The following is a 17697-nucleotide window of genomic DNA, read 5'->3' on the forward strand; positions in this document are numbered from 1 at the left end:
TAATTTAATTTCTTAAATAGGCTACTGGAGAGAATAAAACATAATAAGGAGCGTTTACATAATATAGGCTATATAGCACTCAAGGGCACGCATAATTGCCATAAAGAACCGGCAAAAGTAATGATTATGAGTGTGACAAAAACAGCAAGGAGACATTTTAATTGTTTATTAATAAAGTAATGTTTTCTGAATCAGTGTCGGCTGCAAAGATGAAGTTGACATTGCTGATTCTCATTGCTGATCATCTGCTCATATGGATGCGCCTAGAGAGATAACGCATATTTCATTCGGATTAGGCTACATAATCAGAGTAGCCTCTTTCTTTTCGTTTTTAATTACTTCATTTTCGTTAAAGTAGATATTTCAAGCATTCTATAGATATATTTCTCATGTCTGCGAGGCAAGCAGCCTCTGAGTTTCGGTTCATTTAAGACGCGCTTCAGTTCACGCGCCAGTGATCGCGCCTGCGCCTCCATGTCATGATTTTATTGTCTGCTATATTTGCTTGTTATATATTAAATCCAAATAATTGGTTGATGAAACAATGATTAAAATTAAGATACAATTTTTACAAAACGAAATTCACTTTAAAGAAAGGCTTTCTACAAAGCAAAACTTAATGAAGTGTTTAAAATCATGTCTGACCCACTCCATGTCTCCCGATATATTTGCACATCTTATGATGCATCTTACTCATGCTGTTCACTTTTCATAATCGAATAAATGGATTTAAAACATAACATAGGATTATTTAAACATAAATATGAAACTACGTTTTCTTTAATGGCTACCAACACAGTACAGAGAAATTTCATGTCGTGAGCAAGAGCGGATCATGAGTCAGGAGTCGCATCAAGAATAATTTATTCTTAGACTTATATGTAATATTGGGAGCATTCAATTTATTTGGCATATATTTATTTTATTTTTATTTTTTTTAAAGTAACGCAATAGTTACTTTCCCTGGTAATTAGTTACTTTTATAATGATGTAACTCAGTTACTAACTCCGTTACTATTTGTGAGAAGTAACTAGTAACTATAACTAATTACTTTTTTAAAGTAATGTGCCCAACAATGTTGATCACATACGCCAGTAGCATGGGTAATCGATTCCCTCTCGTTGTGAGGGCAACTTTATATCTGCCCTCGCCCCTTCTTCCTCCGCCTCCTGGGTTTTGGTTTCATGTAACATACTCAGGTGCTGCTTTAACAGTCAGCCTGGTGACTGGGCCTCTGTTAATACATTTCTAAAGGCCCGCCTTCTGGCTTGATAGTGTAAAAGGCTCTTTTAGGCTTTAAAGAATCCTAGATTCCATCCCTCCTTGTTAAAGAATATGGGAGGAGGAGTCTTTGGTCTTCAAGCTGCAGGAAAATTAGCTGGGTCTATATTTCTAAATATGTTGACCTTTTGTTACGGTATAGTTTTTCCTGAGTATGTAATCGGAAAAAGTAAGGGGTTTTTGGGCAAACTGAAGTTTGATAGGTTGGCTAGAACGATATATTGTGCAGGCCACAAAATGGCCGCCTCGTAGCCACCTGTTGTTTAGAGTAGCTTCTCATCTGCTGTTTGCTAGAGTAGTTTGAGTTAGCACTCGTCACTTCAGTTAGTATCTATGTCTAGGTCAGCCCTGACAGGCCGCCTGACATTGTGGCTTGTGAGCTTCACTTTCTTTCTCCTTTCCATGAGATTTGGAAGTGAAGACCGGGCCCCATTAGGCTTGTGGCCCTGTGTTAGGCCCGTAGCTTAGCGGCCAGGCCAGAGCTAGGTCAGGCATGTTATATATTAACCCTATATATATATATATATATATATATATATATATATATATATATATATATATATATATATATATATATACTATCCTATGTAAACGTATAGTTCCTAGTTCTGGCCTCCTCCCGAGGGAGTTGTTAGGCCGTATGCCCATTGTCCCCTTGTTTATGTAGGTGCAATTGGCTGTTATTAGACTCCCTGGTGCTGTTTTTCTCAGGTGGTAGGCCCTTATCTTTGCGTAGGTAAGTTATGCAGTGTATGCTAGGCCCCACTTTCTAGAACTTTTCATGCTATAAAAACTGTTTTTCCCTGAGCTACTTGATTTCCCATTCAAGTTTGAGTTGAAGGCACTAGCTTTGTAGCCTCCGTCCTCTAGGGCTCAGTACAAATTTGAGAATCTGTTTGGAGAGAACATTTATCCTCTATAGGATGGCATGTGTTTCAAAGCATTGTGTTTGCTTTGAGTTCTAGCCTTTTTGCCCTACATTTGTTATATGAGCTTTACTTTAATGCTGCCACAGTAGCACCTGTTCTCATAATAGTAGGCCTTTTGTATTAGCCTCTATAGTAAAATAGTGGTGACTATTTTACTCCCCAGTTAGGGTTTATTATGTGTCACTGAGTGCATCACCTGTTGGATTGCATAGTCAGGGTAGTATTAGAACCGCTTTCACAGTCTGGTTTCTATTTAGCTCCCTTTGGTGATCTTGACAACAGATATATTGCATATAACTTTGGATTGTAGGCTCTTATGTTTTTAGCCTCCTTCTAGTTTAGCAGCTTGTGTTTGCACTTGAAGTTCTGTTGTTATGTGATCATAGTTTGCTCACATAATTTTACACTGCCACAGGTTTATGCTACGTGTCTGTTTGAGGTAGTAGGCCTTGGTAGGCCTTAGACCATGTTGGCATTTATTGGTTCCCTGTAGTCACTTTTATTAGGGTACATTGCCTGTTGGAATGTGTAAGCTATAGCTCAGGTCGTAGTTAGCTTCCTACAATTGTTGCTGGGTTAGAGCTGGTTTCCTGTAAGCTTGGTTCCCTTATATTCACTAGCTGGCGCCATGTGTCACTGAAATGGTAGGCCCTAATAAGGCCTCCTTTTTAGTTTACATGTTGGCACAGTTTTGTGTTTATATGGTACAAACGAGCTGAACGGCCACGTGTTGCTGAACTCGCAGGCCCTATAAGGCCTCCTTTTTAGCTGGCATGCTGGCAGGATGTTTGTGAATCCCAATACCACCATTGGCCACGCCCCACCTCTGCTTTGAGCAGTGATGGGAATAACAGCGTTATAAATAAATGGCGTTACTAACGCCGTTACTTTTTTCAGTAACGAGTAATCAAACGAATTACTTTTTCTCCCGTTACAACGCCGTTACCGTTACTGACAAAAAAATGCTGCGTTACTATAATTGAGCTCACTGAAGCGTTTTTTTCCGAGTAGCCTAAGCTCTATCTCATAGGACCTGCAAAGTGTTTTCTGTGCTGCGGTTAATCATACACAAATATAATTTTAAACTGATAATAATGAACGATGCTCTGTGTGTGTGTGTCTGTGAGCATGCAAGCTCAAACCAGAATAACCTTTGTGACATGCTGGTTCGAAAATATGTGAAATAAGTTTTTCTAGTCGACCAGTACTTATTAATTTAAGCCATTAGTTGACTAATCACATTTATATTAATTTAATTTCTTAAATACCAGAGAGAATAAACCATAATAATGAGCGTTTACGAAATATAGTCTATGACTCAAGAGCACGCATAAAGCTTGCCATAAAGAACCGGCAAAAGTAATAATTATGAATGTGATAAAACACAGCAAGTAGACATTTTAATTGTTTATTAATAAAGTAATGTTTTCTGAATCAGTGTCGGCTGCGAAGATGAAGTTGACATTGCTGACTCTCATCATCTCCTCATATACTGAACACGCCTAGAGAGAGAATGCACATTTCATTCGGATTAGGCTACATAATCAGAGTAGGCCTAGCCTATTTCTTTTCATTTTTAGATATTTCAAGCTTTCTATAGATATATTTCTCATGTCTGCGAGGCAAGCAGCCGCTGAGTTTTGGTTCATTTAGCCTGTAAGTCGCGTTCCAGTTCACGTGCCAGTGATCGCGCCCGCGCCTGCCATGATTATATTGCCTGCTATATTTGCTTCTTATTTATTAAATCCAGGCAATTGGTTGATGAAACATTGATTAAAATTAAGATACAATTTTTACAAAACGAAATTCACTTTAAAGAAACTATAAACCTTGCTTACCTTCCTGTGGCTCGCAGACCACGAATTCCTCTATTTTGCTTCTTTAAGGAGAAAATCCATGGTTTAAAGCCAAAAAAGCATTCCTTTTTTCACTATCAAGCCAGAAGGTGGGCCTTCAGAAAATATATCATCATGGGCCCGACCACTAGCCTGACTGTTAAAAAATGCCCAGAGCATGTTAACAGCTTAGATTAAAAACACACGCCGGGAGGTAGAGGAAGAAGGGCGAGGGCAGATGTAGTTGCTGGCGCCTGTGCTCGATCACCTGCCTTAAATCCAGCTTCTTCCTCCTGCGGCAACTCAAGCGGCAACGCTAACCCTCTGGCCCTGCCTCTGAGCCTCAGCTTGAGACGGGCCTGGACCTCCCGCTTGTCTGGGCCCAGGACCGGATCGAAGTGGTATGCAGGTTTTGAACGCTGCTGAGCGCGCCCTCACCTCCCTGAACTTTCCCAACACTGTCTCAACCGAGGTTCCGAAAAGCTCAGAGGGCGAGACCGGGGCATCGAGGAGAAAGGTTTTTAGTTTCTCCCCGATGTCCACCAGGTTTAACCACAGATGCCGCTCCATGGCCACCATTGCCGCCATCAATCTCCCAATCGATGACGCCGGTTGTTTGGTGGCCCGAAGAGCGAGATCCGTGGTCCGGCGCAGCTCTTCTCCCGCTTCAGGGGATAAACCTTGCCCCTGATCCAGATATTTGAGCAGATCAGCCTGATAAGCCTGCAACACTGCCATCGTGTGCAGGGCTGCACCAGCCTGACCCGCTGCAGCATATGCCCTGCCATTCAATCGTGATGTTCGTTTTCAATGGTTTGGATGGCAGGACCGGAGCTTTAAGTGACGGTGCACTGCCCATGACAAGATAGTTCGCAAATGTCTCCTCAATGGCCTAATTCCTCCACATCAGCGAAATTGCCCTGCTGATGCTGATGAATCCTGGCCGAGTATGGGCGCTTCCATGCATTCTCGATCTCTATGTGGAGATCAGGAAGAAATGGAAGGCTCACCGGAGTTACGGGGTTATGGCCGGAAAGAAAACGCTCGTCAAGCCATCCGCGTGTGGCTTCTTTCCCCCCACGTCACCGAGGCAGCTACAGCCTGCCCGAGGCGCAGTCAATAACCTCAAGTAACTCTGCATATGCTGGGCAGGGAGGCCTGGAAGGAGCAGCGGGCTTGTCCGCTTCTTCCACAGCCATCTCCAGCTCCCTGGGGCTAGCAGACAAAAGAGCACTGGCTCCTGGATCCGACGATGTCAAAGATACGACATCGTCATCATCCAAGAGCACGTCCTCATCAACCACCGCTGGAGGCTGAGAAAGGTTCACCCCTCTCTCAAACTCCATGGCGAGCTCCACCTGTGAGCCCCATGATTGCAGCCTCCGCTCTGCCTCAGCACGAGCAGGGCCAGAACCACCAGGCACAGGCGCCGGCGCCTCTCCCCTCGGGAAGAGGGCCAGACGAGAACGGAGCGTCTTCATAGGGAGACGCTCACAGTTGACACAGACAGCACCCTCGAGCACCGTCTGTGCATGCTCTTCGCCCAAACAGAAGACGCAAAGGTTGTGTGTGTCCTCCGGTGTCAGAAACCTCAGACACGGGTCAGCACACTTCCTAAAGCGCTTTTCCTTGGAAACATTCTCAGAAGACATGTTTACCAATTGCTTTCTTACCGTTTGCTGAAACAGTGGCTAGACACGACAGTCCCGAAAAGACAAAGAAATACTGGCTGTTCCGCTAGGCGCTCCTTTTATACTTCCGGGGTCGCGCCCTATTACGTCATGGGCTGTCGCCGGCCAATAGGATTGGAGCTTGTTGACATTTGGCTTTCGACATTGAGTCACGTGGACGTTCCCCATTGCGTTCAAGTGAACGCAGAGTTGAGTTCCCTTTCGAAAGGGAACTGTAAACTGGTATTGCAAAATATTGTTTTAACACTCTGAGGTCTGAGGGTATCGCCGGCGATACCACCGCGTTTTTTTTCTTACCAGTGTGAAAGAGACTCAAAATACTCCGTTAATGTTGCACATATAATTAAGAGTTATACACCATTTTAATCTGTGGAATATCTTATTTTATTTGTGTACACTCAGAGTAAAAACAAAATGTTGTGCTTTTTGTAAAATAAAGAAAACTAACATGATGCATGATCTCTCGTCTCCCTCTGAAGGAAGTCCAATCTGATAGTTCTCAGAAAATGAACTGTAACTTAGTGAATACTAATCACAAAAAAATTAGAATTATGTCTAAAAAAAACGTTGAAATGTCAGGTTTTAAATCGTGTAAGGCAAATCGAAAACAAACATTCTGTGTTTATGTAATCTGTATGAAAAGAGAGCCATGTCAGAAATCCGTGATTCAGCTCATTATCCGCTAATGCGACCACGCCCACGGAGGGAGCGCTATTCAGACGCAAATTCTGAGTCAATACATGCATTCATCGTCTCAATCGTGTATTTATTGTCTTGAAAAGTGTTTTGAATAGCCATAGTTAGCGATCTCTGTCCTCTGTTAGTTCGATTAGTTCCTGGATTGCCTATTCTTCTTTAGTGCTCAGGCATTTGTGGACTAAAGGTGTACAGAGCGCCCTCCGGCTGCAAGTATGAATTGAAAACACAGTATCCAGCACTCATAGTAATGACAATAAATCCTGAATAAATATTACTCTTCTGTATAGAAAATTGACAAACATATGAGAATCCATCAATATTTCTCCAAATGTGCATGCTTTTAAGCTAAAAGCCTATATGAAATGCCATAGAGGTAACATAATTGTTCAGACACTTTGCATCACAGAAATACATTATATTTTAAAGAATATAATAGAATACCATTATTTTAAATTTCAATAATATTTCACAGTATTGCTGTTTTTTCTGTATGTTTGATTTACACCATGATGAGATTTGAATCATGATCACAGAGGGTTTTTTCACAGCCTACCTGACTGAAAGGCCTCATTAATATGCAAGTCATTTCAGGTCATTATTATGTGATTCTTTTGTCTTCTCAGGTGAGAATCACCCATTATACATGAGGATTCACGCCTCCACACATACTGTGTTTCTTGACCAAAGATGTTTTAGAAAATTTAAATCTCTCTATTGTTTTATATGAACAAGCAGGCAGCATAATTTTTACCTCATTTTGAAGCAAAAACTCTAGTCTACAACCTCAAATACCCAGAAGTCTTAAAACAAAATATTTTAAACAAAAAGATTTAATATATATTTTTTGGCTTTATTTCAGTGACTTAAGTTTTTTGTTTTTTCAATAACCACGCATAAACGTTATTCCTTCAAAAACACAAACATGTACATACATGTTCCTCACATATTATTGTAGCCTAGTTTGTGCTGAATACAGTGTAATGACACTTGTGTCATTAATATGTTTATGAACAACTGAAAAAAGCACAAATGTCAGGGCATGTCAAAACTTCTCCAGGGTCCCAAAAATCCTCAGAGGGTTTATTTATTTAACCCTGAGGGTTAAATAAATATGCCTATATAGCATTTTCACTGTATATTTTTGCTGAGTTCAGAAACTCCAGAGTTCAAAGTTATTATTATTATTATTATTATTATTATTATTATTATTAACTAATTCAGAGCTCAAACTGCATTCATGACCTTGCAGTTTGTTTTCAACTGATGTTTTCCATAATGGAAAACAGGCATATGGTCTAAAGTCAGAAATAAGCCTTGTTAAAAGACAGGCCATCTGCATTGATATAAACGTTTGCAAACTTGGAAGAATTTCTCTTCTAAACTGATCAAAAAGCAGTTGCTGCCAGACCCATGACACAAACTGACCCACCTTTGACTGAAGAGGATGAGGATGTGGTTAAAAAGAAAAAAAAAAAGAAAAAAAGAAAAAAAAAGGATTTAATAATGAATGATTAGAGGACTTAAGTATTTTGAAAGGCACAAACCTTGGGCTGCCATTTGCTTTCGTCTAATTTTCAGCTGGGTCTTCAGCTCATCTACAAGTGAGGGAAATATGTGAAAGGAGATAAAGATAAACAAATGTGAAAAGAATACGCACAGTTGATCTGTTCAAAGTTATTTTGAAACATGTGATGAAGATCCTTTGACAGGTCATCATACACCAGTGCATGAATGTGCATTATGCTTCTAGTCAGCAGCAGACATTGATAAAGGTGACACATATTCAGGTAGCACAACCCTCTCTCTGACATGTGCCTCACCTTCATTTTACAGTCCACACTACACTGCAAGGAAATCATGCATGTAGGCATGGATGGGTTTTGAACCCGTGTCAAAAACTATGATTTATACCACTGGACCACTATACACCAACACATACCGGCTGAGTTTTTTTAAAAATCCTTTTTGATTGATCACATATGATTGATAATGCTATCTTTATCTTCATAAATGAAAACCAGACGGATTGAGTAACCCCAGAGTGCAGTCTGGACGATGGGGAAGGGCGACACATTGGGGTGGAGCGTCACAGTTTCATAGGTTTATAATACAGCAGAGCTTATTGGCGTAGACGCTTGGGGCATGAGCATGCGTATTCCTTTATGTACGACTTTATGAATGATCTACGCTGTTTGACTGTACTACATAAATATTAATTGCTAACCATGGCGATTTCAGTTACGACCAATTGGCTAATGTTTTGATGAACTTAAAGGGTTAGTTCACCCAAAAATGAAAATTCTGTCATTTATTACTTACCCTCATGCCGTTCCACACCCATAAGACCTTCGTTAATCTTCGGAACACAAATTTAGATATTTTAGTTGAAATCCGATGACTCAGTGAGGCCTCCATAGGGAGCAATGACACTTCCTCTCTCAAGATGGCAGTTTGACACCCGTTGGCAGTTTGACACGCGATCTGAATCATGATTCGATACACTGATTAATTTATGCTCCAATGCTTCATGAAGCAGTGTTTTGAAATCAGCCATCACTATATAAGTCGTTATTTTGTTTTTTTTTGACGCACCAAAAATATTCTCTTTATAATATTAATTTTTTTTTTACTTTGTTTGTTTTGCCATGTGTTTTGTATCATGTGATTCCATTGCCCTCATGTGTTCTTGTCATGTGCTTCCCCTGTCTCATGTGTCATGTTCTGATTTGTTGTCATTGTCATGTGATTTCAGTTCTGTCTTGCCATTGGTCCTTTGTCTTCATTGTTCACAGGTGTTCCTTGTTTGTCATTAATCTTTGTATAAATAGCCCTCATGTTTCATTGTTACATTGTCTAGCTTTGTTCGTGTAACCCGCTAATGGTGAGTGTCAGTGTCTGTAGCCAAGTCAAGTCAGGGTCAAGTCAAGTCAAGTCGAGTCGAGTCGAGTCGAGTCATGTCACGTCTGTTTTGTTGTTCATGTTATGGATTAATACTATTAAACTGCACTTGGGTTCTACTACACTCGCCTCCAGTGGACTCCTCCGTTACAATGAAGCTCAGCATAAAAGTGCCCGGAGGTGCGTTCATTTGTAAACAACTTCATCTATTCTGTCTTAAGTGCAAAAAACATTAGCCAATACATCCTAACTAAAATACTAAACAGATAATAAGATATGATTAGAGTTAGCACTTAATATTTCTGCATATGTATCACTTACAAAATCATACATAAAGGAATGCGCATGCTCAGGCTCGCTCGAAGTGTCTAGCAGTAAGATTTGCTGTATTACAAACCAATGAAATTGGGGTGGGCGGGGTGACATGCGTCGCTTCGCCCCAGTGTGTCACCCGCCCCATCATCCAGACTGCACTCTGGGGTACTACGGCGGATTTGAGTTACAAGAACTTCTCAGCTCATGTTTCCACTGTATATCATTCCTTATGGTTCTATAACAACCCAGCACTGATAAGGAAGCCACATGCTTAGTAGCCTGTTAAACAGAAAGTAATGACAAGGAGCAAGAGACAACACAACAGCACTTTAGGGAGCTGGCTAGCAGGATGCAGTTTTTAGGTGTCTGGATTTGTTGCAGGTTTGTTTTGTGTGTCTCCCTATTGTGTCATGGGTGTTGTCTGACTGGCTGGACAGCATTGCCTAGCAGCACTAATGAGCAATCAGCCACCACACCTGTTTGTTACCTTGGCATATTTAGGAGGACAACTCTCCTTCAGCTCAACTCCCTAATTGCATAATGAGGACCTGAAGCTGGAAGAGCGAGGATGCACAGGTGTATTCTATGTTTAAGTGTTTCTTGTCAAAAAACCTGTTGCATGTATAAATTCTCCTCCTCCTGTATAAATTCTCCTCCTCCTCCCTTCACATTTGTCACAGTAATTTTTACCTTTGCAGGTGGTGTATATTGAACAGGGTCTCTTGCTTTATTATTATTTATTATGAATCTCTTAACCAAATGCTTCAAGAATATTCCAATTTGATGAACAATCAAGATTAGTCCAATTTGAAATAAAATTTCCTTTGATTCCTCTGTCCTCATTTTCTTTCCTTGCATCCTTCCCTCATATCCTAAGGGAGGTGGAGCTGAGACACAAGGAAAAGAAGCAAGGAAAGAAAATGAGGATGCACAAATAAGAAATAAGAAGCCCTCTAAACCCTTTAAACTCCCATTTTTTCCAGAATGCCAGGGACACACAACTACTCTTTTCAAATCACATCATGGGAGTCAGGAACTTAGTTTAATGTCTCTGAAGGACAGTGTTTTTTTTTTTTAAGATTATAGTGTCTCTATACTATCACTATACTAGGACTCACACAGACTACAGGGTGAACACCCCCTGCTGGCGCCACTAATACCTCTTATAACAGCAAACTAGTTTTCCCAAGAAAACATTCCCATCCAGGTACTGACCAGGTTCAGTCCTACTTAGCTTCAGTGGGCAATCAGACAAGAGTTACTGACATAAAAATTAAGTGAACTGCATTTCCTGCTGTGTATTACGGTCACACTTTAGTTTGAGGAATGCATATTTGCTATTAAGTACGACTTTTGCCTCAAACTCCTAATTTACTACTCATTAATAGTTAGTAGGGTAGTTGGTAACACTTTAGAATAACTCACGCTATGAAGCATTAGTTAAGCATTAGTAAATAGTCAATTCATCATTTATAAAACATTAATAGACATTAGTAAGCCGTTTATAAATACAGATATAAATGCTTTGTTCTTGATTTATAAGCATATCTATAATGAGTTTAATAATTGTATTTTCATACTTTATTAATGATCAATTTATCATTTCTAAATTATATGTTACATTATTCACAAACCAGTTATTTAGGAGTTGTCAGTGGTTCATAAGATCATTTAGGAAGTGTAAGTAAATGATTAATAAAATATTTAAATGTACATTTATGCATCTTATTATTTAGACATATAGTATTAGTTACTTAGTGTATTATTATTATTACACTTATTTAATTATTATTAAATGCTTTTTTAATACATATTCCCAGTGTCAAAACTACCTCAGTACTAACTTTAAAACATTAGAGAACAGCAGTGCAGAAGATCACTGAACCTTTAAATCTCATTTATAAAAGCTTTACAAAGCATAAACAGTCCTCACCAGATGAGCTCACAAAAATAGTTAACTGACTGCTTCTAAATGTTTTATAATTATCTGAATTAATCATGAATTACAGTAGGAATATGTGTTAATAAAACATTTACCATGTGCAGTTGAGAAAATGGCTTCATGTTATTTCTTAATGTTTTTTTCCCCCTCACATCACTACCTATAAGTTGAACTGGAAGACATGTATATGCTAAATGACGTGTTCAGATTTGGCTACAAAAAGGTGTAGAGTTTACTTACTGACTCTGATCCTGATCTGGTTAACTTGCTCACCAAGTGTCTTAGCTTCAACAAACCTGCAAAAAGAAATGGCCAATGTAAATATCCTTGTATGTTAGAACATCGATGAATACTGAACAAGGAGCAGGGACGTGCACAGACATTTTGTGGGCAGGGGCTCAAGTGGAAAAAAGAGCACTTCTCGTAATTATTTATTTTAAAGAATAATAACCCTTAAATATATTAAGACAACTCTGATTTTCTTACCAATTTATTTTAATTCCCTCACACTCACGCAAATATTTTATTCTTGATTTCTACAAAATAATCACTTCACACAGAAACCATGTTCTTCTTTAGTATTGACTACATTTATCACAAGATCAAAGGAAAACTCTGCCACAATGTACATGTTTTCTACACTACTATGTAGTAGCTATATATTTAGAATAAGTGACCGCACCAAGAAGAAGGACATAGTTTCACTAATAATTTGTTTATTTTGCAATAAATCAGTAAATTGTTTTAATTCTTTTGGTATTATTAGAATACTACTTTCATGTAGTGGACAATTTTAAAGGTGCCGTAGAATGTCTTTTTAAAAGATGTAATATAAGTCTAAGGTGTCCCCTGAATGTGTCTGTGAAGTTTCAGCTCAAAATACCCCATAGATTTTTTTTTTTAATTCATTTTTTTAATTGCCTATTTTGGGGCATCATTAAATATGCACCGATTCAGGCTGCAGGGCCCCTTTAAATCTCGTGCTCCCCTCCCCCGGAGCTCGCGCTTGCCTTAACCCTCTGGAGTCTGAGGCTGATTTGGGGCTTGGAGAAGTTTTGACATGCCCTGACATTTGTGCTTTTTTCAGTTGTTTCATAAACATATAAATGACAAAAGTGTCATTACACTGTATTCAGCACAAACTAGGCTACAATAATATGTGAGGAACATGTATGTACATGTTTGTATTTTTGAAGGAATAATGTTGCTTTAACATCCAAATAAACACTTTTCAAGACAATAAATACACGATTGAGACGATGAATGCATGTATTGCCTCTGAATTTGCCTCTGAATAGCGCTGGCTCTGTGGGCGTTGCCGCATTAGCGGATAATGAGCTGAATCACAGACTTCTGACATGGCTCTCTTTTCATACAGATTACATAAACACAGAATGTTTGTTTTCGATTTGACTTGCATGATTTAAAACCTGACATTTCAACGTTTCTTTAGATGTAAGTGTCATTTTTTTTGTCATTAGTATTCATAAGTTACAGTTCATTTTCTGAGAACTATCAGATTGGACTTTCGTTCAGAGGGAGAGGAGAGATCACGCATCATGTTAGTTTTCTTTATTTTACAAAAAGCACAACATTGTGTTTTTACTCTGAGTGTACACAAATAAAAGAAGACATTCTATATTTTCAATTGATATATTACTTATGTCTCTATGACAAGAAATGACGGAGTATTTTAAGTCTGTTTTGCTGCAATGTGAAAAAAATCCTGCAAAACGCGCCGGCGCGTTTTCAGACCTCAGGGAGTTAAACAGCATAAACAAAGTTTACACAGCTAATATAACCCTCAAAATGGATCTTTACAAAGTGTTTGTCATGCAGCATGTCTAATCGCGTAAGTATGGTATTTATTTGGATGTTTACATTTGATTCTGAATGAGTTTGATAGTGCTCCGTGGCTAAAGCTAACATTACACACTGTTGGAGAGATTTATAAAGAACGAAGTTGTGTTTATGAATTATACAGACTGCAAGTGTTTAAAAATGAAAATAGCGACGGCTCTTGTCTCCGTGAATACAGTAAGAAACGATGGTAACTTTAATCACATTTAACAGTACATTAGCAGCATGCTAACAAAACATTTAGAAAAAGACAATTTACAAATATCACAAAAAATATCATGTTATCATGGATCATGTCAGTTATTATTGCTCCATCTGCCATTTTTCGCTATTGTCCTTGTTTGCTTACCTAGTCTGATGATTCAGCTGTGCACAGATCCAGACGTTACTGCCTGCCCTTGTGTAATGCCTTGAACATGAGCTAGCATATGCAAATATTGGGGGCGTACATATTAATGATCCCGACTGTTACGTAACAGTCGGTGTTATGTTGAGATTCGCCTGGTCTTTTAAACAAATGAGATTTATATAAGAAGGAGGAAACAATGGTGTTTGAAACTCACTGTATGTCATTTCCATGTACTGAACTCTTGTTATTTAACTATGCCAAGATAAATTCAATTTTTAATTCTAGGGCACCTTTAAGATTTTGGTCCATTTTTGCTGCCATGTCTTTTACTCTAATGGAAAGAAAACTTAACCCAAACCCTACACATTTAGATGGTGTTTGTTTTAAGCCTACTACCCTCCACCTGTAGATTTCTTCTAAATTAACCAAAACAAGCTAATCTGCATCTATAAATTCATTATATATTATCACAAATGCCTGCAGAGGGCGCCAAAAGCCTGCTGATGTTTGTTTTTACACAGCACAGCACGATCAAATCCATGATTAAAGCCAACCACCATAATTAAAAAAATAATTTATTAGTTAAATAATAATATTCGGCCACTTTTTTTTTTTTGATAGAAATGCTACAGCCACTTTTATTGATGTACTCTCCTGTGTAAGCACAGATTTAAGAATAGCATTATGTAATGCTGTATTATGATTTTTAAATAGTTTTAATAAATCGTGCATCCTTAGAAAACTGTCTAATAATGCGGTTCATGGATGCTCCTTCTTCTGGTATTGACAGCCCTACAGATATCTTTAACATGGTTCAAAACCGCAATGCATAGCACATTAAAATAATTGAAATTATAATATGACATAAATTACATTAGTATTAAATCAGGCAGATGCATTGCTGGTGATCAAACTATTAACACGGCGTTAAACGCATAAATCCATCTCACCCTTAAATAGTTTCACAATAGTTTCACAAATTTCACGTTTGTGAACATACATAGGCTACCTGAAAGAAATGCACGGGATGGATCCATCTAGGGCTTTTTTCTTTTTCGCTTCTCATCGCCAGACAGCAGTTGTATTTTCCCGGGCATAGTTGTCACAAGTTTTCAGCCAGCAGGAAACACGAGGTGGAGGCGCGCGGGAATGAATGGTGTGTCGCAGAGGGAGGGCTGCTGAACTCAACAAAGCCGACCTGATATATAGTACTGTATTTATTATTATTTATTTTTTTTATTCCGTAAATATATTTTTGACAGGGAAGCTGTGCGCAAACAGGAGTGTTTATTCATTTATTAAAAAAAAAAAAAAAGCACCCCTAGAAAAAAAGGGTACTTTCTCTCGAGGAATGAAAAAGGGCAGGGGCTCAAGCCCTCTTTTATGTCTATGTGTGCACGTGCCTGCCAAGGAGAACATCAGTGAATACTGATCAACTGACAAATTGTCAAAAAGTGTCCTATTTCTTTCAGGAAGACCAATGTTGCATTTGTTGTGGCAGAGAGAGTGGATAGCTCGGGGGTGGAAGTGGAAGTAGAGTCTTTCTCAATCGGCATACTGGTCATCGAAAAACCTGGGACTTAGCAATTTGAGGAAAGAACAGTGTTGGGGGTAAGGCATTACAAGTAACACGTAATCATAAGACTTTTTTTTTCAAGTAACTCATAAAGTAACTCATTACTTTTAAATTTCCAACAAATATGAGTTACTAAGTAATGCAAGTTACTTTGTTTTCCCATTTATAGACTGATACCTCTCCTGTCCCAGAGAAATCAGGAGTAAGGTGCAAATGTGTTGTGTGCACCGTGTAAACATGATGGTTATTGTAGTTCTAAACTAAATGTGAGCATGCATACTCATCTCACTCAACAACACTCAATATGCACAATGACATCATCCAGGGATCTTTTTATTTCTGCTTTCTCCCTCTACTGGCTGTTTTACAAGCTCACAATATGTGACTAATTTTACCACATGCGTGAGCGTGACGTCTCTATTTTGAATCTACAATCAGGTGGGATTTGTTTCCTTGCATGTATAACAGGACATACGTGCTGCACTGGCTTGCATTCCTTCTTCACAGCTCACTCTGCTGTCTACTTTGCTGCATAGCTTGTGACATGATGCTGCCACGCTACTACTTCATAGGGTCTGTGCATTTTAATTCACCACCTCCAAGGAGAGAGCTATTTTCAGCACATTACAAAGGTCAGATTTAGTTCTGATTATAATCTTTTTTGGATTCAGTCATCATTAACTCCACATACAAGCCTGTCTCTCAGCATCTGTTGCAGTATATCATAATTACAATCCTGTACAGTTTTGCATAGCTCAGCCACAAAGTCAGTTATTGTCTCATCAGGCCTCCTTGAGCACGAGTCAAAAACTTGAAACATTGAACTTTCTCGGCTTCAGGTTGAAATTGTTCTTTAACAAATCCACCAACTGATCATATGACTTAGATTTAGGTGGATCAGAGCTCAGCAAATTTCAGATTAAACTCTAAGTTTTGGAAATCTCACTGTATTCTTCCCATGACTGTGTTTACTTATCAAACGCAGCTACTATCCCAATAGTTGCAATTTTTCATTTAGCCAGACACTTTTCTCTTTCAGAACTCCATCATACAACTCTCATGTGTTCAACAGCATTATTCTCGTCACCAAAATGTGAGGTAATTTGGCATGAAAAATCACACAGAAAGGAAAGGAGTATGGTCATTTTCAACTGGAACTGCTAGAATTGTACTCAGTATACTACACAATCCAGAGGCAAACTACTTAACAGTGGCCCTCTCAGCTAGAGAAAAAAGAGCTTGCTGAAACTATCCACCGCCTGGCGAGCAGAGGCTGGGAGACGGGAATAGGAAGACGCCCATAATAGCTCTTCTGAGTCCTCTTTTTGCCAGATTGTTCTGTCAGGTGAAAGGTTAAGGATGACAAAGGCTTAAACACAGATTTGCAATGTTTAAAAAACAAATAGTCCAGAACAGACACTTAGCAAACTGGCGAGGCTTGAGTACCTGTTTCATACAGAGGAGGTCGGAGACACAGGTACAGTTTATGATGTTTATTTGAGACAACCAGAGCGGTGAGCAGGTGAGTGATGGCAGATAAAGTTCTAGGCAGATTATTATCAAGACAGTGATACTTGACTTGATCTTCTCTCCAGGATACGAGGACGGCAGATAGACGTGGCACTGAAGACACACAGAGACACTCACGGAGGACTGGAGAACACTGAGGATCTAGGAAACACGCTGGAGACAGGTAAGTAGTACGTAAGGTAAGCATACAGGTAAGTATGCGTTATCGAGACCGGACAATGACTGAGTGACTGTGAGTGTCTCTTATAGTGCTGCTGATTGGGATGGTGATGAGTGTCAGGTGCGTGTGATCAGAACTCTGGTGAGGGAGTGCGACGTGATTGGCTGAGTGAAGAGCCTGGCGTATCTGTGACATTACCCCCCCTCCACGGTCCGCTCCTGAGGACCGAGGACCCCGACGTGGTGGCTGGCCTCTACCTCGTGGAGCTGGTCTGTTGGGATGCCTGGCATGGAAATCTTCCAGAAGGCTAGGATTGAGAATGTCAAATCTGGGAACCCATGATCTTTCCTCGGGGCCGTATCCTTCCCAGTCGACAAGATATTCCAGGTGACCACCACGGCGCCGGGAGTCCAAGATCTCCTTAACCAGATACGCTGCTCCATCCTCCACGATGATAGGAAGGGGGGGTTCTTCGGCATCGCCACTCTCTGTGAAGGGGAGAACAGAAGGGTGGTGAGGTTTCAATAGAGAGACATGGAACGTGGGGTGAATTCTGAACTCAGGTGGAAGTTGTAACTGGTATGTGACTGGATTGACTTGGCGGATGATGGTATAGGGGCCAATGAATCTG

The 17697-nt window shown here is 39.6% G+C and overlaps 1 protein-coding gene across 1 annotated transcript in view; it reads right to left on the reverse strand.

Moving 5' to 3' along the window:
- kif6 (kinesin family member 6) overlaps positions 1-17697 on the reverse strand; it is a 196961-nt gene that overhangs the window by 28366 nt on the left and 150898 nt on the right. Inside the window, exons 9-10 of the mRNA XM_048190258.1 lie at positions 11832-11887; positions 7981-8031 (exon numbers count right to left, since the gene is read on the reverse strand). Of these exons, the coding sequence (XP_048046215.1) occupies positions 7981-8031; positions 11832-11887 (107 nt within the window). The remainder of the gene's footprint in view (positions 1-7980; positions 8032-11831; positions 11888-17697) is intronic.

Source organism: Megalobrama amblycephala, linkage group LG5 (genome assembly GCF_018812025.1).
Source record: "Megalobrama amblycephala isolate DHTTF-2021 linkage group LG5, ASM1881202v1, whole genome shotgun sequence".
Classification (NCBI taxonomy): domain Eukaryota; kingdom Metazoa; phylum Chordata; class Actinopteri; order Cypriniformes; family Xenocyprididae; genus Megalobrama; species Megalobrama amblycephala.